The sequence below is a fragment of the Heliangelus exortis genome, chromosome 6 (assembly GCF_036169615.1).
Source record: "Heliangelus exortis chromosome 6, bHelExo1.hap1, whole genome shotgun sequence".
Classification (NCBI taxonomy): Eukaryota; Metazoa; Chordata; class Aves; order Apodiformes; family Trochilidae; genus Heliangelus; species Heliangelus exortis.
In genome coordinates, this window is record NC_092427.1 from 10077275 (window position 1) to 10101609 (window position 24335).

The 24335-nt window shown below is 43.5% G+C and overlaps 1 protein-coding gene across 28 annotated transcripts in view; it reads right to left on the minus strand.

Annotated features, from left to right (window-relative positions):
* Positions 1–24335, minus strand: part of KALRN (kalirin RhoGEF kinase) — a 495003-nt gene that overhangs the window by 66429 nt on the left and 404239 nt on the right. For 2 of the 28 annotated variants that reach the window (XM_071746620.1, XM_071746621.1), the window contains one exon: positions 2661–4039. The exons of 23 other annotated variants lie outside the window; for them this stretch is intronic. In XM_071746620.1, the coding sequence (XP_071602721.1) occupies positions 4023–4039 (17 nt within the window). In that variant the 3' untranslated portion in view covers positions 2661–4022. Of the gene's footprint in view, positions 1–724; positions 1444–2660; positions 4040–14320; positions 14726–24335 lie in introns of those variants that run through there. 3 more of the 28 variants (XM_071746622.1, XM_071746625.1, XM_071746619.1) reach the window with 3 other exon arrangements.

Here is a 24335-nt window from a genome sequence, read left to right on the forward strand (position 1 = left end):
TTCTGTGCCCGTGTCAGACAAAGACAGAAGACAACTGACTTGAGAAGCCCTTTAGATTAGAAGTATGTTAAACTTTCACAATGGAATTGCAAAACGTGCCCTGGAATCCTCCATCCACTCCCAGTTCTGCTCAGCTGCTCTACACGTGTCCAACCTCAGGCCTTCCTCGTGCTTCAGCTTGAGGGAAAAATAAGATGAGATCATGTAGCACCTCATTTCACACCAGAGGGTAGACACATTAAAGCCATGCCACTGAAATCTAAATGCAATTTCTACTCTGAGGTTCAAATGTTCTCCTTAACTTTATAAACTCCTGGAAATGAGCAGAATTGAGAGGGTTCAACTGAATTTTCTGTTTGTGTCTTGGAAGTATAATTTGAAGCTTCAAGCTGGAAGTAACATTAAAAGGCTCAAATCAATCTGGCAGGATTCTCACAGTTCCATTTGCCATGGATGAAATTACTTCTGTCCAAACTCAAGAAGAGTGGTATGGAGTTAAATATTTTATTCAAAAGTTTCTAGTCCAAAAGAGGAAGTAGCCTATACCACTAAAACCAGACACACTTGACAAACCTTCCAATCATGGTAACGTAAAAAGTCAAAATCTGACTTTGTTTCACTGCCAAACAAGCAAACAAGACTAATTTCCAAAAAGAACAGGGTGAGAGAGGTGTGGGGGGTAGGGGGGAGTGGAAGGACTGAGAAGTAAATTAGTCACACAACATTAAGAACATACTGTTTCTTTACTGAATAACTGGTACTTCTTGGAAATGGGAAAGAAGAGCTGCTTTGAGAAAGAGGATGACCTAAAGAGTTACCTTTAGCCACACTGCAAAGCAGGTGATGCTCTTTAGGGGTTCTGCATGTGGGTTTTGCCTTTGGGAAATCATCACTGATCTGTTGATTTTAATCTTCAACTTCTTGATCATTTCCAGGCAAAAACCTAAGCTAAGGAAAACAAACACTCACCTAGCTGGGGTGGGCAAACATCAGCACTTGGAGAAGCTCATTTCTGTGGCAGGCAGCAGCTCACCCCAGGCTCTCAGCAGTCCAGGAGCCATGGGCACTTCTACCCAAGGGTGACAGGGGGTGGGAATAACCCCCTGTAGGAGCCTCTCTCTTTCCATTAACTACAGAGGGAGTCTGAGGCAATTACACCCTTTGCTAAATTTAGTTCTAGTGAACCCCCTTCCCACATTTGAGTATGTTTCATACCAGGCTGATCTCGCAGCAGGAAATGATTAGCTGAAGTTAAGCATCTGACAATTCACTTTAATGAGCAATAACTCATGGCAAGCCGCCATTAGCTTCAGTTGAATAGCTTTTATTTTTAGCTGGTGTTGCTCAGACGAGGCCTTCCTCCAGCAGGCGCTGGGAAAGCTGACATCCCCGAGTAGTCTCCAGGTCTTGGTTGTGCCAGTCAGAGTGTCAGGGCTCCAGTTTCTGGAGGTCAGAGAAAAGTCACTGCAGTTCTGGGAAAGTTTCAAAGAGTGAGATAAAACCCAAAGCCCGGAGAAACAGCGCAGAGGCGCGCGGTCTCGAGAGACCTTGCAAGAGAGGTTACTGAAATCCTGAGAGCGTGCTGAGTGAGTGAGCTGGGTCTCCAGGGAGAGAAACAGCACAAGTGGAAGGCACAGAGAGAGAGCCTGCTGAAATAAAACATGGCTTTGTTACTGTCCAAGAGTGTCTAGTGAGAGGAACATTAACAGAAGTCATCTCTGTTGTATCTGCTGCTTCACGTGGATCTCAAGCTATTGTCAGAGCTGACTGCAGGGAGGGCACTGGGAAAAAGAGGAAGATGAGTCCTCAAAGGAACACAGGGCAGAGTCTCAGCTCCTACAGATGGCATTTAATAGAGGAGCTGATGCACATGAAGGCAGCAAATGTCCTTGTGTTTCTGAAGAGACTCTCAGGCAAGTAAGCAAGTCAACCCCACGGCACCAAGTACTTGAACAGCAGCTGAAACAGCTGCAGTCCTCCTCTCTGCATATCCCACTCAGAAATGTGTTTCCACAGCTTACAACCATGATGGGTAACTATGACTTCTCCAGTGGGAGGCTTGAGCCTTTTGCTCTCCATTTATCAGCCTGACAAATTCAGCCTGATGAATCCTGAAATTTATCCCAGTTCCACCTGACCCCTCATATAAGCTGCTGTGAGTTCATGACAAGAATTATAAGGGAACATCCACAGAGTGAATCCACCAACCTGTTGGTAAGTAAGATACTCCTAGCTAGCTCCTATCTCAAAATACTATGAGACAGCAACAATACTGGCCTGCCTTGAGTCCTTCAAGGAAACCTTGCTTAACAAACAAATCAACTTTTTAGGTTTTTACTGAATAAAAGGGTCTGTAAAAGCTCAGAAAAAGAGCAGTTGCTCTGCACAGCGGAGTCTGAGGCCAAATGCAGTATTTCTGTGTACTCAATTTCATTCACCCATTCCCTTGCCTCGGGTTTGTGCCCAGCACATGTCCCTGACCAGCCCAGAGCACAGCAAGAGCAAGTCCAACACATCTGCTGGGAGTGCACACTGGAGTAGCCCTCCCGTAAAGCCTCACAGCTGGGAGAGCAGATTTCTGAAGTCAAGAGGCACACATTTTGCTTCAGCAAAGAAAGAAAATAAGAAGTCAAGACTAACAAGATCCAGAAAGGGCATGCTTTTCTTTTTTTTTGTCTTTTTTGAACAAATCAACATTTATTTAAATTTAGTCAAACAGCTCATTAAAGCACTTCTCTAAATTCTACTTTACATTTTGTATTTACACTCTCCTCTTTCTGTGACAAAAATAAAGTAATCCCCGACTCTGAAGTTTCCGGAATAAGTCTTGCTAGCAGCAAAAGAACAAAGCCCCAAACACAGAGCAAAAGTCCTCCTTGATATATTTTGATAGGGGACTTGTACATGTTCTGTAAAAAAGTTTAACCCTGAACCTATATGGGATGGTGGGGGAAAATGTCATATTTGAAGCTGAACAAGAAGAGCAGGATTTGCTGGCGTTTGCAAATACACTGTTACTTTTAGCATAAGGAACTGTGAAATGCTTAGACACTTACATAGAAGCAGACTTTTAAGCTTTGTTTTGCAGTTTTGCTCTGCTGGGAGCATAAGAGTACCAGAGTAGGCAAATACCATCTTTTATCCTGGTGGTGGGCACAAAACCAAACTTTATTACACATGGTTTCCAAGCAGCTGTTAGTACAACACAAGCCTTATTCTTTTGCAAAGTGTCAAGGGTCAGCTTCATTCAGCAGCTCTCAAATTGAGCTACTGTAAGAAATTTGAAGTAATTTCTCAGTTAAATGACATTGTTGCTCAGGTCAACTCTGCCTTATGCTTGAAGCCAGCAACTTCTCTGACAAGGTGGACTGCTCTGCTGAATGGGGGGAGAGGAGGGAGAAGGATGACATTTGAATATCATTCTTATGTCTCCCAACTCCAAAGGAAACTGTGGCTATGTAACCAAACAGTTTCTTATGGAAGTAACAGAAGAGTAGGTGACAAAATAAATTTAAACTGGGGGGGAGGGAAGAAAAGCAAGGACAGAACCCAAAGCTTTTTGGGATAGGAAGAAAAACTGCATGTTGAGAAAGAAGGGGTTGGTCATTAGACTTTCCAGGCACACACAGGGCTCAGAAAGCACAGAAAACAAGCAGAACAAACAAACACAACTGTGTGCATCTTAGCGTCAGCTTCTTTTGCCAAATGCAGTAGCTTCCAACATTCAGCAGCTGTCTCTTGCTTTCTAGTTCTGTGGAGTTCTCTTTGGTACTTGGAGGCTTTCGGGAGCTCCGGGCAAAGAGAAAGTCTTTGTCCATTTACCAACCAATTCCAAAGGCGCTGATCTTGAATAACTTTACTAAGCAAGAGTGACACAGATGTCTAGGAAAGGGGGCTTTTCTCTTAGTAAAGTTGTGGTAGGTGCAGTGGAAACCCAAGGCAATCTACATGCTTGTCAAATTGTGCCTAGGTAAAAACAGAGTCCTCCGTGAACGTCTCTCATTTGTTCACTCTTAAATTATTCAGGCTCTGACAGCCCCTGAAAAGAAAAGAACGGAATAAGAATAAGTTGCAAGTGGTGCAGGGCAAGAGTGGACACCACGTAACCACCAAGAACAACAAGGTTGGGGTGTTTGACGACAGACACACTGCAGCCGGAGCCTCCAGGGCTGCTGCCCAAAGCAGCTTCTTCCACGCCCCCATCCTCCAGAAATACCAGCAGAAAATACAAGCTTACAGCAGAGGTACTGGTTGGGATGAATTGAAAGAAGTAATGAATGGAGTAAATGCAAACAGAGCTTTGGAAATAAAACACACAGATAAGAACTGCTGGCGCTTGTGATGTTTTGCTCTTTGAACACAGCACAGGAAAACGGCTAAGCAGCTCAGAGACTTCTAACTGCACACTCAAGGCTTTCTGTTAGGTTTGTGGAAAGCTTCAATTCACTCAGCTTAAACAGGAAAATCAGAACATCACTCACCATCCCATATAGCAGACTCACACAATCTATGTCTTGAGTTTTTCATTTGACAGCTCTGCAGGGCAGGGAGGAGTTTCTGTGAGGAACCTTCCCTCTGGTGCTGGTCAAAAACTTTATCAAATTCAAGTGATGAAATCACTACTGCGCTCTATCTGTGTCAGTAAGAAAATGGGATGGGAACCTAAAGTCTCAGAGAGTGTTTGCTGCATGGGAACAGGAGAGCTCTCTGCAGTACCCTGCCGAGGTCTCAGCCCTCTGAAGATGTGCAAGTGCCTTGACCCTGCCACCAGCCTTCCCAGTAAGGCTACTTCTGAATAACTCACTGACTTTGACTTCTGGAGGGACACAGAGCCTCCCACAGCTTCTACAGTGCCTACACCATTGTACCAGCAGCCTCCTAACAGAAAAAATTCTATGTCCTACTTAGCACAGATGTGGAGAGGTGGCACTGCATAAGCTGCACTGCTTCACTCCCAGCTGCATCACTGTGTCTAACAGCAATTAGCTGTAAAAATGCCTTACCAAGCAACGTGTCTAATTGGTGATTACCAATACAAAAGCCATCTTTACTATTGCTGAGTAGTTGCTTTTTTTTCAGCCCCATCTTTCAAAGCTTTTAGGAAAAACACATATGAACATAAGAGCAAGGGCTGGACTGGTGTAGCAGCAGAGGCTCTTCAAGTCCGGAAAGACTTTGTGGAATATGGGTGATTTCTTACTGCAGCATATGATGTCTGATCAGACATCTACCTGCCACCAACCTGATAGTTCAGTATCTCCAGGACAAGTGACTGCAGTGAATATTCAGCAATGTTTGCTGGAGCTTGAATTGCTTGAGGCTTTTCTTAGACACACTGACAGATTACATTTTATGCCAGCACAGCTCTGAGCAGCTGCAGCCCTCCCTGAGCAGCACAGGATGTTCAAGCCTGGGTAGTTTCCCTGATGCTAAGACAAAGTCAGGCAAGTTGCTCCTGTCTGCTCAGCACCAGAGCCCTGTGCTCTGCTAATGAGGAGCTGAAGTTACTACTGCAACATTCAAAGTGTTTGCCTCTTTCTTGCCTAAAGCTACGATTTTGCTTCTGCTGCCCTAGAAAGGATTCCTGTTGATCAATACTTATTCCATTTCTTAAAGAAATCTATTCAGACTCCACATGTTCAGCTAAGAGCAATGTTTGAATATCATGTTGATCCTCAGGGTTCTACAAACTACAGAAGGTATACAGCATACCAGACTTGAGGCACTTCATTGGTATTAGCTGTGAATCATCTTTTTACATTATAACTGTTCAGATACGTTCGGATCTAAAATACATTTGCATTTCTAATTAAAACAGATTACCATTAGTAACTAAAGAACATCTTAAATCAGAATCCTTAGGCCATAAAAGCTAATTGCATGATGCTAAAACTGGATTTGAAAAATATACATATTATACCCCCTGCAGGACTAATTAGGCAACATCTCTTCAAAAGAGTTCTCAAAAGTGTATTTATTCAGCATGTGGTTAAATTATAGTGGGCTGAGCAACACTTTTCAGAGCTTGCCTTGACACGTGCTTTGGTGGCAGCAGACAGCTGGGACCTTGTTCACCAGGGGTGCTCAACATGGGCAAATCTGATTCAGGACAGCAGCAAACCCCAGCTGATGAGAAGGAACACGTGTGCTGGTTCTTGCTTTCTGCCTCACAACCACCAAGGTGTTGCCTTCACCCCAGTGCAATCCTGCTGATCCCTGCTGCACAGCAGAGGCTGCTTCACCCACAGCCAACTGGTGCCACTCAACAGGATGATCTCAGGCACATGTGTGATGGGCTTCAACTCACAGGCCTAGAAAAATGCTGAAATCAACGAGTAGATATACATCTCAAAGCTATAAATGCTGCTTATTTGATGCTTGTTTTGGAACCAATTCCCTACCCTGACCTCATGAAAGTTTCAGAGCACTTGCTGAACTGTGATGTGTTTTTCAGATAGGTTAAGACTATACTGCAGGCTTTGGGGATGTCAGAAACCTCTTCACTAAAGCTGCATGTGCAGCAGGGAGAGGAAAAAAACCCTCAAAAACCAAAAAAATGCAGCCTAAGAGGGCACATCCTAGCTGTAATTGTCAGCAAGCCTAAACTGCATGAAAAGGTATCCTCAGTGGGCCTAAGCTGTAGCTGGGGACATGCCATTTCAAGGTCTCCTTGTATACTCAGAGCTGCTTGCTCCAGCTGAAATCTGAGCATGGAAGAATGCCTGGAAAACATAACAGTGGAGACATCTCAGGGTTGCTAAATCAAGTCCCTTCTTACCACAGGTAAGAGTCCATTCTGTCTCCCAAACACTTAATTCAGTGCTGTTGTGCTAGTGAACAAGGGATATTTGCTCAAAACTCAGATAGAGACTGTACTTGAATAACTTCCTGAATACACCAACGTTAAATTTCCATGTTTAATTTACAACCTTCCAATTCAAAAGATAACGACTTCCACCAGAAATCACCAACTGCTTCCTCAGGATCACATTTGCTAATGGATTCCCAGCAGGTTGGCTCCCTGACTTTCACCCCTTCCTGCACTTTTTCAGTCTTGCACAGCCTGGAAGAGAAGTTTGCAGGGATGCAAAATTTCAGGATTGTTGAGCTGAACCAGGACTTTCAATGGCTCTAAAACACAGACCAGCCAAGTGCAGTAAAGGCAACAGAACAGCAATTACTAACTCATCATGTGGCAACACACAAAATGGGAGATGGATTTTTTTCAAAAGTACTGAGCAACCACAGTTCCCAAACAGTAGCAGGGCACCCGTAAGCACTGGTAAGTGCTGGGAGGTGAGGAAATAAGAAACCTGCCAGAGCTATACTGGGCTTTCTGCAACATGATGCTGTACATCCTACAATAAAGAAAAAGAAATGACAAGTATGTAAACTGAATAGTACAAGAGCTCTCTCCCCACCAAAAAAAAAAAAAAAAAAAAAAAGGAAACCAAAAGATGTTCTCTCAAGTGTTTACAGGTTCTAGATTTCTCATCTCATTAGAACCTCACTGGTGACATTTTCATATTTTGTCTTAATTATTTATTCAAAAGCAGCTTGGGTGACGTGTGATTGCCACATGCTCAGCCTGCCAGGTGTGAGACAGAGGCTGCCAGATTGAGAGGCATGTCAAACCCAACAGGAGAGCCCAGGGGATGCACTAAATCAGCCACATCAAACATTATGAAGTAAAACCAAACAGGGTAATTTTTGGTTTGCGGTTTTCTGATGGGAAAGAACATTAGCCAAGGGAGACATTTTCAAGCATGTTTCATTAGGTATTTTCTAATAATTCTTTGCACGAGCTGAAGTCCTACTTATGCTCTACAGATCTTTTTTTTATTAAAAGAGCCAAATGTGCTTCTGTAGTTGTTCTTAAAAGTATCTTTAGATTACATTGAATCTTATGATGTAATATTAACAACTGAGCTGTTCTGCAATAGCAACTGATATGCAGTGGCTAAACAGGCAGAGAACTGGATTTCCTTACTGAATTGGAAACCACATCTGTAGATCCCTGTTGTAATCACTGACTTCCAAACCAGTTCTCTTTTGCAAAGAAATTGCAGCTTTTGCCAAAGATGAAAATGTTTTTGTAAAGATTGTTAACATACAAAAATGACACTCAAATGTAGCAGTGTTCTGGCTGTCTGAGTTGTATCTTGATGCTATTTTTAGTTTGAAATATTTTGAGGGGTTTTGTTTGTTTTTTGTTTGTTTGTTTGAGGGTTTTGTTACGGGGTTTTTTTGTTTGTTTGTTTTTTAATTTTAAAATGATAAATTAGTTTTCCTAATATATATGCAAGTTTTAACAAGGTGTATGCTGAAATGCAATGGTGTGGAAAAAAAATACAAAATACTTCTGAGGTCATGTGAAATAACTGCCCTTTTTGTTTCACATCAGAATGGATAGATTTTATTTCAGCATCCGTGCATTGAATTCCTAAACAATACATCTATCTGGCACTTATTTTAAAGGAAAGCAGCATATTTTGTTTCTTCACAGTCAAGAGGGAGTTACTCAAGCTATATTTTTTACAATTAGCTGTTCTCTTTCCCTTAGAATAAAGTTTCCCTACTTCAGGCTTTTGACAAGATGAATAAAGCCTTGTGAATTCTTGAAGTGAATGTGAAATTTAGGAGCTCTGCCTGCATCAAAGCAAACCCCATGTTTCTTGAAGGCTGGATGAATTTCTGGAAGTTGAAAACAATGCAGCAATCTGAATAATAAGGATCCCCACCATGCACTCAGCCCCAGCCTAGTAACTAAAAGCTGATCTTGATAGGGGCTCTTGCTGTCTATGTTACACATAGGAATTAAGATCTGGAAGTTTCTTTTTTGTGCAACTTTTGTCACATCCTATATATAACCACATCTCAAAAGGCTGTATGATCAGTTGCAAAAGGGAGACAGAAAGCTGGAGGGTGAGAAGCTAGCCTAGCTTCTGTTGGGAGGGTTAGGAGTTATCTAGCAATGTGTGCAAGCTTCAGAAAAGTAAAAATAAAGCTAGTATTACTTGGATCTTAGGAGCTGAAAGTTGTTGAAGCATCCCAAGTGCTAGCACAATAAATATCAGATTTACAGAAAGTGGCTGGCAGAAGATGAGAGCAGAGATTCATGTGCAGCAAGCAGCACTTTGGAAAACCTCAAACTTCCTGGCCTCTTGGACACTTTATATTTTTCAGTAAATGGGTCCACTGAAAATTTGAGCTGCTGTATCTATGAACAAACATTCTACCCCAAAAAAACCCTCCTACAAATGGGTAAGATCTAACAACACTTACAACTAAATAATGCAAAAAAAGATTCAGTATTCCCCCAGCCTCCCAGCAGAGCAGCAGCCATGCTTCTCCTTCAACTCCCCGTGTTCAGAGGGTGCTTATCAGCCTCAGGACCTCTGCTGAAATCCTCCTGCCTTTCACTGCCATGTTCAAGAGAGGACATGCCCACACACACAAACACCAGTGGGTTCAGACCACTGAGTCAGTATTACCCCAAAAGACTGGCACAGGGACTGTCAGACACACTTATAGGACAAGCTAAACTCAGGACTGACTTTCAGGAGGGTGGAGAGCAAGTGTGGGAAAGTAACTTTCCATACTAACAAAAAGAAAGAGTTTTTTGTTGTGTTTTTTTTTTGCTAACAGTATTCACCTTGTCGTGTTAATCCTGTTTACTCAACTGAGCAGCACTTTTCATCAACTCTTTTGTCCCCTCCAATAACTGTCTGCCATGACCTACTCCAAATCCTGACTCAGCCTGCGGAGGTGGCAAAACTCAGAACTTGGAAGAGATGTTCCTGTCATGGACTTACCAGTTTTCTGTTAATAGAACTGGAAGAAAATGACAACAGCTCTCCCAAACCTCACCACAGCCATTTGCTGCCAGGAGAAAGAGCTAAGCACAATTCTGGTATGAGAGAATCTGTCCACAGAAGACCAGTACACTTGATCCTCTTGACTTTACTGAGATGCAGCTAATGAGCAACAGATGGACTTCACCCAACGAGTATATCTGGGGAAGGTTAACAGTTTCCTCGTATTTCTCATTCAGGAAGGACCAGGAAACTAAGTGAGTTTTGGTTGACACCCTTAATTTTACTATTGTTTTCTCCTCTGCCTGTATTTTGACAGATCTGCTTTGGCCATGCATTCCATTATGCTTTACACACTGTAACCATGGCTCAGCCTGCAACACTAAATAAAATATGTTCAAATTAGGAAATGTTATGGGCTTGAATATATAACTGCAGATCACTCTCTTGCTACCACTCAGCACAAAGGTACCAGTTTCCTTAGCAAAGCTCTGCAGCTCACTGTAACACCGTGTCAGCACCTTCTATAAAAAGCACCATCAGATCTCACTTTTTACCTAATGAAGAAATAACTTTTATTAACATGCTGCTGACAGCCCTTGTAGTGATGCTGGTTTGCCCAACTTCCAGTTAAGGCTCTGTTTCTGACCAGCTAGCAAAGATGTACAAGGTGGCTGTCCCAACTCCCTTCATGGCACATTAGTCACCATCATTCTGTCAAGGGGAGCTTACTTGATTAATCTTGCAGTACAGAGGTTCACCAGAGTGAGCCAGTAATAAATAAAAGACTCGGGGGGGAAAATAGCAAGAAGACAAAAAGGAAGGAGAGAAAACAAAAGAGGACAGTAAAGCAAAAAATGCAGAATGAAGAGCAAAACTGTTGGGGACAAAGGGGAAGAAGAAGAAGTAAAAGCTTTACTAGGAGCTTAGCGTAGACACAAACCCAGTCCATCCTTTCCTTTTTAACATACTGAGAATAAAGATTTGACATTCACGTTAAGTTTCTTTTGTTCTGAACTGGAAAGTTTGGATATGACCAGCAGCCTGCTCATAAAAGCAACTGTTCAAGGAGGCAGAGGGACATGTTCTGTATCGACGCCATTACAAAGCATCCATTTAAATCAATTTTCCCTGTTTCTGGCTACCCTAAAGTAAAAAGTGGTTTAGAATCTCACATGAATCCACTCTGTAGCCATATAATAATGCCTAGGATGGGGTGTAAAGTATTGCACTGTAATGTTACTCTGACAGTAGATTGCTTTTAACCACAGACCCTTTTCTTTGGGTAAGAATAGCCAGCTTCTCAAGTCCAGTAGATGGCAACAACTCCTCCAATGCCCAAATAAAAGCATTTACTACACTCTTCCATCCTCCTGATGTCCTTTGCAGCAATGAGCCCCCAGTAGGGGGCTAGAGCCCAGGTAGGGCTAGAACTGAATGAGCTGAACTACTGCAAAAATGTCTTCTCTAAATAAGGTTGTGGGTATAATGCAGCACACAGAATTTAACTTCTGTGTTAAACCTGAGTGACTGACTGGTCTTTACAGCCCACCATACATCAGAGCCTGGAGTTCAGTCTCTCCTGTCCCCAAGCTCCACGCTCCCACTGCTGAGCTTCAGAGCTCTGCTGAAGGTAGTGCAGAGTAATGGCACTCACCGCTGGACTTTGCTCTGTGTTTAAAGACAACAAAGTTTTGACCTTGTGACTTTCAAGGCATTCAGGTGACCCGCTGGCTTTAGAACAGACATTTAACAAAGCAGGAATCCCTTCAATTTCTTCCTTTCTCTCATTTTCTAATCTGAACCACATAGATAACAAAGAAGATAGACATGCTAAAAAAAAGGCAGGTATATTCAATTGCAAATCCTGGACTGATTTCTAGGGAGAGTTCAATGACTCCCTAGTTATCAGAAGACCGTCAGAATTTGAACCCTTTTATCAGTGTGCTTTCAGGGCCAGTTTTGCAACACTAAAAGGCATCCCATTACACCAGGTCACTTTGCATTTGCATTTAGGAGATACTGCAGAAAGCCTTGCTTGCCCACCCTTGGCTGATTAAGGCCAATGGCCCAAAGGCCATGCAAGCCTACTCTTAGCTACCCCTTTTTATGTCTGAAAGCAACTGACAAACTCTTGCTCTGAAGCACTCCTATATTAGGATTCATATCTCTCCATACTTCAGAACAGACAAATAATCCTTATTTAGTTAATGCAGGGGACTATCAGAGTCAGAGAAAACTGTAAATGGTATTGTGTGTCAGTTGCTTTCCCTGGATAGATCAAAACAGCTTTGTATATGGGCAAAGCTGACGAGAAACCCACCAAGAGAAACAAGTGAAAAAATAGTATCAAGGCCTCTACTGCTGCAAGAGACTTGATAAGACAGATGCAAAAGTGTAGTTTGAGTTGTCCATCAGAATCCTTTAAAGAAATGCCCAGTTACACAAAATTTACTTATTTCATGATACTCCAGGGATCTGGGCCTTGGGTTTTGTTGCTATTGAGGAGATCAATCATCACATCACTTCCAAGTTTCACCGTACAAAAAACACTGACACAACCTCTGAACATTGCCTGCACACTCATCTCCATTTCTCTCACTGGACACTTCTTTCTGGCACAAGAAAACCTGCTTGGTTGTTGCAAAAAATCAAGATATATCAGACATCTGTCACCAGGGAAAAGCAGAGCAGCATTTCCAAAAGCAAAGCGTAGGTCGTTTATGGGGCAGCAGTGAGAACAACTCCAAGATGCTTCATATCCATCTAAAATACAATGTACAGTAAGCTCTTTGCATTGTAAGTCTGAGATCAGTGAGAAGCCCTGGAACAAACAGCATCCCCCAGTAAGTAGATGATCACTGACCATACAGAACATATGAAGTGGGAGCTTCAAAGCTCTGGTTGCCACATTAAAGCATCCCCAAGGTCAAGGGCAGCTTCTGCCAACAAGAGCAGACCAATGCTGCAGTCTGGGGCACCAAATCCCTCATCAAATGTCAGGTTTGGTACCTGCCTATATACAGGGAGTATTTCCACCACCTGACTACCTCTGGGTTTCTTTAACACATCCAGCATAACAGACAGCCTTTTACAACTTTCTGCCCAAAGCTTACTAGGAAGAACAAGAAATAAGCAATCAGTAACACAAAACACCTTTTGTTACTAACTAGAACTGCAAACACAGTTACCATTTCAAAAGGAGAGGGAAAAGCCAGATGTTTCCCTCTTCTAGAGGCGTCTGCAGGCAGGACAGGCTGCAGGGAGATTTTAATCTGCTAGGAATCAACATTTTAAAGACCAGAGCCTGTCAGGGAGCTTGAGTACTGCTCTGATCATCTGCATTGGCCAACACATTAAAGCACAGGCCGTCAGATTGAGTTGACTTTCACGGTAATTTAGTACCACAACCTTTCTGTTAGCAGCCCTGCCCCTAAAACCAGGTTACATGTACCTTCCTAAAAGCTGCAAAACAGCGGGGGTTTGTGCAATGACCTCAAGAGTCACTTCTCTGGCTCGAAGTAGCTGTGTTCTCCCCAGGCTGAAAAGGAAAACGTCCTATGAAATCATGGCAAGCTCCATCACCATCTAGTTTGCTGCTACCACCACAAAAGTGTGACCCTAGTAAAATAACGGGGCAAACAAGGCTTCTGCATTGCAAATGTGAGCCTCAAGCAATCAGTAAACCCACCTGGCTTCAAAATCATCTTTATCTCAGAATGTACAAATGAGTTCTTAAAAAAAAAAAATAAATATATATATATATATATATATAAAAGCATTTAAAAACATTAGTCTTTTTAAAAAAGACTCAAAAGAAAAGGCAAGTTCGGTTTGGGACAATTTTCCTCGGCCATTCAGAGAAAAGGAAACACTGAAATACCACATATACATCTTCAAAAAACCCAGAACAAGTTCAAGAGCCTTATGACAGACAGCATAAAGTCTACAGACTGAGAGATCTTGAGTTCTTTTTAAAAGCCAGATTTAAATTTTATTTTTACAGGGCACTCTAGCTGCTGTGGCTTTCCCACATCTCTCTCAGCTTTTCAGCTCAGCCAGCTTCCCCAGACCTTCCCACATCACCATTCAGAGATTTGTGAACTGTGAGAAACAGATGTTCTCAAAGCATTTCGCTGCTATCCAAGCCCAAGAAAGAGTAGGGAAATAAACAAAAAAACAACAACAACAAAAAAATCTCATTTAAGCAAATACTTCTCCCCGCCCTATTGACCTTGCAGTCCCAGGGTGTTTCCTTACCAGCAACGATAAAATGTATTCTGTCAACTTTAGCCCTCTTGCTCCCAGAGCCGTGGCCGCTTCCCCCGCCCCTCCGGGGGGTCCCGGCCGCCCTCCGCCCTCACCGGCCCCTTCCCTGCGCTCGGCCCGGGGCAGAGCCAGTGGGCGGCGGAGGGATGCTGCCTGCCTGCCCGGGGCACCGCTGAGCTCCGGTGCCTGCCCCAGCCCCCCGGGTAGCTGCTTCCCGCATACCGGACCCCACCGACCTTTGCAGGAGCAGCAACAGCAGCACTTCGCCAAGAGCCATCCTACACCGGAGCGGGCGGGATAGCCGCGCCTGCCCGCTTTCATGCTGCCTTCGGGCTGTTCATGGCAAGGAGCCACCGGCCCGCTTGGAAAAAACAACAATTCGCAGTTCGAAAAAATAAAAAAAAAAAAAAAAGGAAAAAAAATAATTAAAAATAAAAACGTAAAACCCGCCGCGCTAAGCGGCCGAGCCGCTACCGGCCACGGCGCCCACAACCGCTGTCCCCGGCGCGCACCTCCGGGGGCGGAGAGGGGCGGAGCGGAGCGCGGCCGCGGACACTGCGCCGCCTTATGCAACGGGGCGGCGGGCGGAGCGCCCTGCGCGCCCGCGCAACGCCCGCGGCCCCGGCCGGCCGGGAGGGAGAGGGGAGGGTGCCTGCGGCCAGACGGGACTCCCGCCTCCGGCTGGAAAGAAAAGGAATTTTCCTGGGGGAAAATGCGGTCTCTGCGCGCTTGCAGGCGGCCGGGGCGGCGGGCGGCACCCGAGATTGGTAGAGAGAAAGAAAACTGTCCGGGAGGAAGTTTGCTGAAGCGCTGATATGTTGTGGAGGGGGTTTCCTCGGAAGTTTCTAAAAGGCAAAACTTGTATTGCTGGGATGTTTTTTAAAGCTCACGACTTTTCTATTCTCAGTGCCATTCCTTAGCTGAAGCATCTGACAGCTAAAACTTTTTACAAGTAGTTGACATTACTGACCAGCCCGCTCCTCTGCCTCCTCTCTGCAGTAGCAGACCTACCCGAATCACTGTAGAGTAAATGCTCACCCTCCTGACACACGGACCAAGATGCCCGAGATCCAGCACAGCTTGCTCTGGAAGGTGCCAGCCTGTTAGTTAGGATTTCCCACCTAAAGCATGGAAAACTGGATGTGTCAGAAAACATCCTGAACCTTGCTGGAGGCGGCTGGTAGGAGAGGTCGGGCAGGATTCCAGAGCGGCAGCATCACAGTGTTGCGCTCTCCCATCGAAAGCTGAACTAACCCAACGAGTTGCTTCTCCCAGGCGTAAACATGAACTGAGAGGGGACAGCAGAGGGGAGATGTGCTGCGCTTTGTCCTTCTTCATGCCAGCACTTCACCCTCAGCTGGCATGGCTGTACCAGTGCCACAGACTGGTTATCTGGACTATGGCTTTTGGAGTTTTTGTGTAATGGCATTGGAGTAAGTGACACTCCTGTGGGGTCAAGTTCTATTTCTGGACAGGACATGAGAGCTGTGGCTTCAGGACTCTGTTCACAAACCACCTTGGGTCTGTGTACCCACAGATACCTACATAGTGGTTGCTATTAGCCAGGAGGAGGCCTGTGCTGGGTGATTTCATGTAGTTGCCAGGTGGGAACCTGTGGACCCTTGAGCCATCCTGGCAGAGGGACCCAGTACCTGGTGCTTGCAGAGTGCCAGAAACCCTCCCTGAGAGACTCCCTCACCACAACAGCAAATACGAAACCTTCCTACTTCAGTTAACTGTTCTTTGACTACAGCCTCACTAAGGACTGGCAACCTCTGAACAACCCTGAAGTACACAAAATTTTCCTGACTGCCCTTGATCACCAAGGTGCTTTTCAGTACATAAGAATGAAGGGAACCTTAGCTCTCTTTCCATTCTGCTGTGTGTTGTGTCTTTCTTTGACTTGGGTCTTTGCCTATCTGGGAGATGCAAGAGAATGACTTGAAGGGTGGACTCAGGGCTCTTGTGCCTGCAGCAGGGAGATAGTATGTTCCACTGGAAGCAGAGACCACAGCTGCAGCTGGAGGAGGAAGAGCAGACTGGGACCCAGATAGGGCCTTCCATTCTTCTGTGCCTCTTTCTTTCCCTGTGGTTTATCCCTGCCATGGTGCCCCATGCAGGTGGCTGTGTGGCTACCTGAAGTGCCAGGCAGTAAGAAGGCACCAAATGGGCCTCTGAGTCACTCTGGGAACTTTGCTTCATATTGCACCCCTCTTTTTTCTAATTTGCTCTGATACCACATCCACCTTCTGCCCTGTGTGCTGGCTGCCTCCCACCTGAACTTAGCCTGCTTCATGCAAACAGAAAGAAGGGGTAAAGCTGGAATCTTGCTGTTCACTGGCCATCTGCCTGGACAGGCAATATGGGCTGAGGCAGGAACAGTCTCTGTGTAACGCCTGCCCTGCTCTTCAAAGGCATCACAGGGAAGTCTTTAAGAATCCCTATTTAAGAAACTAGGAAACATCCAAAAAGTAACATTTCACACCTATATTCTCATGGCTCTCAGAAGATACGGCCACTGCCAGGACCCACCTCGGCGGCAGCAGCTGGGGCGGGCGGGGCATGTGCGGGACCTCCAGGAGCAGCCGGAGGGGCCGGGGGACACCCGGGGGGACACCCAGAGCAGGGCCAGGCATGGCTGGGATGGGGGTCTGGTATTGCTGGGGAGCAGCTGAACCCCCGGGGCTGAGACAGAGGCTGAGAAAGGCGGTGCCAAAAACTAGAACAGTGCTGGGGGGTGAAGCATCGATGAAAGCGCTCAGACAGCGGAGCTGGAGACTCTGGGGAGGGTTTTGAAGCAAGTTTGTAGCTCTTGTAATTGCAGCCAAACTTTAAAAAATAATGAAAGTGCAATCTCAGCTCTGAAAAACTGCTTGCATAATTAAAACAGAACTGAAGTCCTTACTGTGGGGGGAAAGCAGGCTTCTCCACCCTCTCCCCTATGTAGCAATATTCTAGCAAGTATTGTGAAGGCTATATCTAAAAAGTTACTCTTTAAAAATACATGTATCTATGCATGTTCCCTGTAATAATGCAATAAATATTTCACAAAATAAAACTGAAAGGCATATTCTAATAATGATATCAGCTCCCATACAGCAGAAGAGAAGACATGGTGTGGGCACAGCCTAGCTGAGCTTCAGCACAGGCTGAGGAAGACTTGTCACCAGCATCAGTGAGAACGAGGCTGCCAACTGCATTGAGTCTTCAGCTCCAAATAGGGAATCGGGCTTTTGGGAAGAAGTGCTGCAGAGACCACAAGGGGAGGGGAGAGGTATCTGCACAGCCCACTTGCCCTAGGTGAGGACTGAGGAGACACTTGCCTGGGACTAGAAAGGATTCTGAACTTCACTTTCTATGTTGGCATTGTGTTTATCTTGTTATTATTGGACAGGGTGCATTCATGTGTGATGTGTGACTCTGTGGTCCCTGAATAAGCTCTGAGTACCCTGACAAAGAAAGTATTCCTGCCATTGCTCTAACCTGTAACTCAGTCGCAGGTATTCTTTGAGGAAAAGTCTCCTGGCACCAGGCTCCAAACCCAGCTGCTGTTATCTGCAGTGGAGAGACCAAGGAAATTTCATGGGCCCGACTTGCCACATCCATTAGCAGTGTGCCTGTACTCTGGGCTGAGTGCAACCCAGACAATGGAAGGGAAGTAACCTCAGCCTAATGTCAGCACGACATGGAAATTAGTTATGTCTGCTTCTAAATGCATCTTTAGAAAGTTCCCAGGCATAGGAGTTTGTTTCATACGAAATCTTGAGAAAGTCAGTAGAAATTATTTTTGCTGTGGAGGGGAAAGAAATACATTCTAATATTTTACCCAGTCCTCCTGTGTGAATATTTGGGGTGAAAGATGGCACGTGCCAATTTTTACTGTCTCCAGTGCTCCCTCATACCTGCAGCAGCTATTTGATTAGGTTATAAACCAAGGGACCTATCTGAGGGAAACATGACAAAATAACTAGTGGATGTAAACTTGCATGGCTTCATTTGGGTCAACCTGGCCCAGATAGTCCTGGAGGTCTGCAATGCAGAACAGCAGCAACATTTCTGCCATAGTAAGAGGTGCTGTTTCCTTCTCCTCATCACTTATATCAAGAGATGAATAATGTAATAGCCAGGAGCTTCTGTTCCTTACTTATGCAAGTCAATCCTACATTGTGCTGTAGGGTGTAAAGTGATCTCTGCAGAAAATCCATCCCTACGGGCACCACTATCACAGAGTAAGATGTATTATGGCTGATTTATTTTTTTAATCCAATGAAGCTTAAGTATTAGCTACACATTTCTTAGGAAGGAATAGGAAACCAGCTATCTACTAGGAATAATTCATGGATGGCAAAAGGAAGATGGATTCATACAGTTTTAAATACATCATATAAATATGTGATATGACTTGCAGAGAGATTCTGAGAGTGCAAGGACATGCATGAAACTGGTTTTGTTAGGAGAGTTAGGTATTTCTGCAAATCAGCAGAGCAATTCAGATGGTGCAGGACAGTAAACATGGATGTGCTATGAACCACCCAGTGAGAAACATGAGGAGCAAGGATTTAACAGAACTTGTTCTCTGATTATGGTCTTGTTTCAGTTCATGGAGAAATCAAGAGTTACAGAGAAGCTTAAGGAGCCCAGTAGATGCTATCTGGGTAGTTTCATTACTAATTCTCCCACTTGCTTTTGGGTGACCATGGTGGAAAAATTATCATTTCATCCCTCACCTTTCCTGTGTGCAATAAAAGGATATTAGCACTTCACATTCCCTTTAAAGTGCCCTGAAACAGAGATTAGACATCCTACAATGAACAACAAGAACCACTGTCATTGTTTGAAGTGTCTTGAAATGAGTGTGGCAAAAATATGGCTCTAACATTATTGGCTTTTGGATTTTGTATTAAAAAGCAACTTGATCAATATGTCTTGCCTGCAAATGCTACTCACAAACCCAGCTAAATCAGAACAATTGGAGGGGAAGCAGATTGGCAGAGTGAAGCAGTCCTTGCTCAACCAGCACATTTTCAGTACATTATTCTTGGCTCTGGCTCCCGCTATGTTCAACAGCACTAAACATTCATTAGATTAAATCAAATGAACCACATTCTTTAAAAATAGCCAGAGCCTTGTCTTGCCAGTTGGAAAAAACAACAACTTTACTGGGTACTAAAACAGATCAAATAAATTAAAAATAAATAAATAAATAGAGTCATATTCCCTTCTAGTGCAAGGGAGCACAATTCCAAGGAGAGGTTTTTGGCTCCTCAGTTCAGCACAGTGGTAGGTAAAAAAAGAACATTCTCAACTAGTTAAAACAAACAAATTAAGAAGAAATATAGACAGTCCAGCACAAACTCCACACTGAACTCCACTGTAAGCGTATGTTCAGCAAATGTTAGAATATATCATTCCTGATCCATCTGCTGTAGACATCAGCACAGGATGGGTTTATAGCAATTCAGAAGAGTTGCCATGACCAAACAGCATCCTGGCCCACCAGCTCTGCTCTACTGTAAAGCCTTAAAAGCCACAGCCAGAGCTGTCTGCTCTGCTGATATGGACCCCATCTTTATGTACTCTCCCAAGCATCACAAGTCCCCTACTGACACTATCCTTACTTTCTTTCCTATTTTTCAACTCATCGTTTTTCTTTTTCTGCATCCTATAAAAAAGGAAGAGGCTAAAAAAAAAAAAAAAAAAAAGGTGTTGCATGGAGACTTACTCCCAAGTGTTTTTATAAGATCAACAAATAAGAGCACAGGGTGGAGGATAGCTGTAGAGCAGACTGCAGAATACACTTACCTTCATGTGATTAAGCCTATTTCAAGGGAATTTAAGAGCTGCCCTCAAAATACTCACAAAGGTATCATCTAGGAGAGTTTCTCTCACTCTTGGGAGCAGACAGACCTGCAGAACACATGTGCCCCTTCAACTTCCAGCCTAACTCTGCTTCTCAGATATCTCAAAACAGATTTCTACATTGTCCAGTTTCTCTGGTTTCCTGGGCACAGGACCAATTCCACTCTATGTACAGCTTCTTCCAAAGCAGTAACCATTTGCTGACACGGAGTTGCTTAAGAATACAGTTAGAAGCTGGTGTAGAGTCCTGCTCTGCTGCATTCCTCCAAGACCTCCGGGGAAGTTCACCTGTCCCTGGACTGCTTCAGCAAGGCCTTGTGTGAGCAGAGAGGACTTGTCTGACCCACCATCAGCACCATCAGATGAAGCTACAACAAAGAGCCTCACCTCACAAACCAGTTCAACATAGGTGGTCCAGTAAGTGGAGCCAGGTGCCACATAATGTTAGTATGGCATTGTCTGGTTGCTGGAGAGCTACACCTGATGGTGGACTGATGTTCAGGATGGATGGATCCCGAACAAGCTACTGATCAGAATAAAACCCTCAACCCTTCAGCAGAAAAGAGTGAAATAAAAATTTAAAGCAGGTCTAGCATTCATTTCCTGAAGCACTTATCTTCATTACAGCAGACACTATCTTTGGGGAGTTACTGCAATACCCAATGATGGAAGACACAAAGCATTAGAGTGCTGCCTTTTGGACATGCGCTGGCTCCTGTCGTACTGTGCTGGGCCTCAGTGGGGAAATCAGGAGCCCAGCACAGCCCATCCTGGTCTGCTTTCCAAGACAAACAGGAGCCTCACCCACTGGTGCATGACAAAGGTGAGTTGCTATTTTAGCAACTACAGACTAATAGTGTAACAAAAGTCTACCTGACCTGCCTGTCTCAACTTGCCTGAAGTTGTTCTATTTGGATGGTAGAAGCCACAGATAATTTTCTCTTTAAATAGCATTTCTCCTTCTCTAGAGTAATTTATTACCTGTTGGGTTTTTGTGCTGGTGTTCGTTCATTCTTTCTCTCTTCTTTGTCTTTTTTTTTTTTTTTTTTTTTTTTTCTCTTTTTTTTTTTTTTCTTTTCTGTCTTTCTTAAAGTATTCAGCCTATTTCCTGAAATGCTTTGCAGACAATTGCAAGTTCTATTTATCACCTATCTCCCAGGTGGCATCCAACACAATTATGATTCAAGACAAGCTATAAGAAAATTTTTTTAAAAAGCACAAGGACCAAATTATTGCATTAAATGTATTTTCCACTTCCTTTTTTTTTTTTTTTTTTTTTTTTCCTAGGGTAAAAAGAAGGCAAATGAGCTCTTACCAGGCAATGTTTAGGCTGGTAAAGCTTTCTGATTTACAGTACCAGATCTGTATAAAAGCATAAAAGAATCTGTGAAGCTGTTATTGAAACTTATGCCGGGTATAAACAACAAGGGCACACATAACAAGCAGCCTGCTGTGCAAAGAATTAAAAATTAAAAACTTTTTAAAGCTATTTTTATCAGCTGGTGGAATGACTGGCTAGAAAACAAGCCCTCTAGTTTTATCAGTGTGGAGCACCTCTGCCTGCTTTCATTTTTTAGTGTCCACATGCAAGCAACAGTGGCATTTTTAAGATGACAGGTCTGGCAGGCAGGATTTCTGCTGATGTCTTGTACAGAAATGCTGCTCCTGGGAATGTTAGTGAGCAAATGCTAGTCTAGCACCAAATACTCTAGAAACCCCCTTCTGCTTGGTATATTCAATCATTGCCAAAAGCTGGACTGTTACACACTGGAATTTCCAGTCACTGTGAGACAGAAAAACCTGGTGTCTTTCTGTAACACGGACAAGTACACGACATCATGGAATATTTTTTAATTCCAACATTCAGCCAGTCTCTCGGTTTGTAACAGCTCCACATTACATGACAGTTCCATGAGCACTTTGAATTGTCAAGGGCCAGGAACTCTGCCAAATCCCTTCTTTGCCTTTTCTGTCTCTCTCAGGTGCCTGCTCCTTCATGCTGCTTCCTCTGCGCTAACAGAAATGTTTGTGCAGCCTCACAGTGAATCTGATCCACAAATAGATCCAGGTCAAAATTAACCTAGGGTGGAAAAAAGTTCATTTTAGCCCAGATTTGCTCCTTGATCTGTCTTGCTTCTCCTTGCTATTACTGTTCAGATTTTATGGCAAAAGACTCAAGCTATATGACTGATGCCTCACCTCTATTGCTGTGCTAATTCCTGGGCTCAGGGGTCACACTCACAGTGATAGGTTGGAGCTGTTTGGGTAGGCAAAGGACACATATCTGAAGCTCAGAGATGTTCAGCCTGCCCAAGTGAGACAAAATGGATACTTCCATCTGGCCAACTACCTTTTGCTCAGCAGAGAGAGAAGGACCAGCCCCCAGAGCTCCTAGGATCAGGCCCATCTCAGTTGTTCCTGAATGTCCTGTAACAAGTTTTATGATGACAATGAGCGAGCTGATGGGGAGTGTGGAATGTGCACTTTTTGCACCTTTCCATGCAGGAAGACACATCTCCAGAAGAAGGGAAGGCTGCAGCAGACTGAACATTGCAGAATGGGTACAGCTCCCAGGTACAAAGCAGTTGCCCCGTGGAGCAGCACTGCATGTGCATAGCACCATTGCTGCAGATTTGTCTGAAGAGATGCACATTATCCTTGAGGATTAACAAAGTATAAAGCCTAAACCACCTTCCCCTGGTGTCCACAGATGAAACGTTTTTTTTTCACTAAGCATTTTTACAGGTTAGAAGAGCCTTTCATTGCAACAAGTGCACCCCGATCCTTTCACACTGCATGGAACTGAATTTGACTTTTGCAGTCAGAAGAAGGAAAAGTGGATTTATTTCACTGAGTAAGAGCCCTGTAGAGTTAATAAAGTCTTCAGTGCTTTTTCTGAAGAATGCCGTTTGGCTCTTAAGGCCATAATCTGTTCTATGATACCTAAATCCAATTCCCATAGATTTCAAAGGAAACTGAGTATATATTCCTTGGCAAAATGCAGCTATTAACTTAAAATTCTGAAGAGACATGAAATCTGAAGAGAAAATAAAGAGCTGGGTACAATCTGGAAGGAATAAAACTGAAATGTATCAAGACCTAAAAATACACTTTGAAGCATATCTTGAGTTGAAAGACTTCAGTGTTCCTCCCCGGTCTAGAATACAAAAAATGTCCTTGAAATATGGACACTGGGTGCTACTATTTAACTTGTAATGTCTTTGCTTTTCAAAAGCAAAGGGTAATAAAAATTTGTAGTTTGGCATCAGGCAGTTTAATGTAATTGGTGAGAAATTTGGCCCCTTAGGTTGACTTCATGAAAACAGGAGTCACCAACACACGTGAGCTGCAAATTGTCTTGTTTGAGAGTAGTAGCCAGGGCTGCTTTATTACCTGGAAAGATGAATAGTGTATTACTGTTGTTCCTGTTGGAAGGAACACTTTTAGAGACACTGAAGGTGGCCTTTTGGCCACTGAAAATCCCAATCATTACTGCAAGCAAGTATCCCTATTTTTACGCTGTGTAAAATTTAATTTGTATCTAGCAAACTCTAGAAAAAAATTATGTATGTCACTGCATTAAAATTCTGAGGAATCAATAATTATTCAGTGCATTTATGAAGAATATGTGATACCTATGTAAAACAGTACCTTTTAAAAAATGTTTAGGACAAGGAAAGACAAGAAGGGTTTTCTCATAATAAACAGTGAAACTGTTCTTTAACTGTTCTGAGCTGAGACTTATTCAAGCAGATTTAAGGAAAATGTAGTCAAATATAGAGTCTGCCTTAGAGGAAAGAAAAATGCAATTCTGAGTTGAAGGCAACATCTGTAAGAAGAAGCAACATTTTTTATGAGAGCAGTTAATATGAATGGAAAAAATACACTGTGGCTTATGTAAATAAATTCTTGCCCCAGGCTTTTATACCATCATAGAGAAAATAAAATTAACTCTACTTTCTAGAATTTGGGACTAATCTGAACTAAACAACTTCGACATTGGTCCAGGCTCTTTTGAAAAATGTATAACTTGGGAATAACTCCTCTGACAAAATGCTTGCATGAATGACACAAAAATCAAGCTTCTTGTGTCAGGATCAATACATCAAATCTGTGCAGTGTGCTGAAGCAGATATAAAGAAACATAATTTCAATTACTTGAAATACATTATTTAATACACGTGCTTTGCATTGCAGTTTGCCTATCTCTGGCTCAGACTGGTCAGGGAAATGGGATTTTTAGTAGAACTAGTTCATTTAGAAATATAAAATATTTGTTTAAGATTAGCAACGGAAGGACCAGCCCAGAAGTGTACAGGCCTTGCAGGGTGCAAATATTGCATTTAGGATTAGTCCCTTTAACTGCCTAGGAGTGAGAAGGCAGTATTTTGG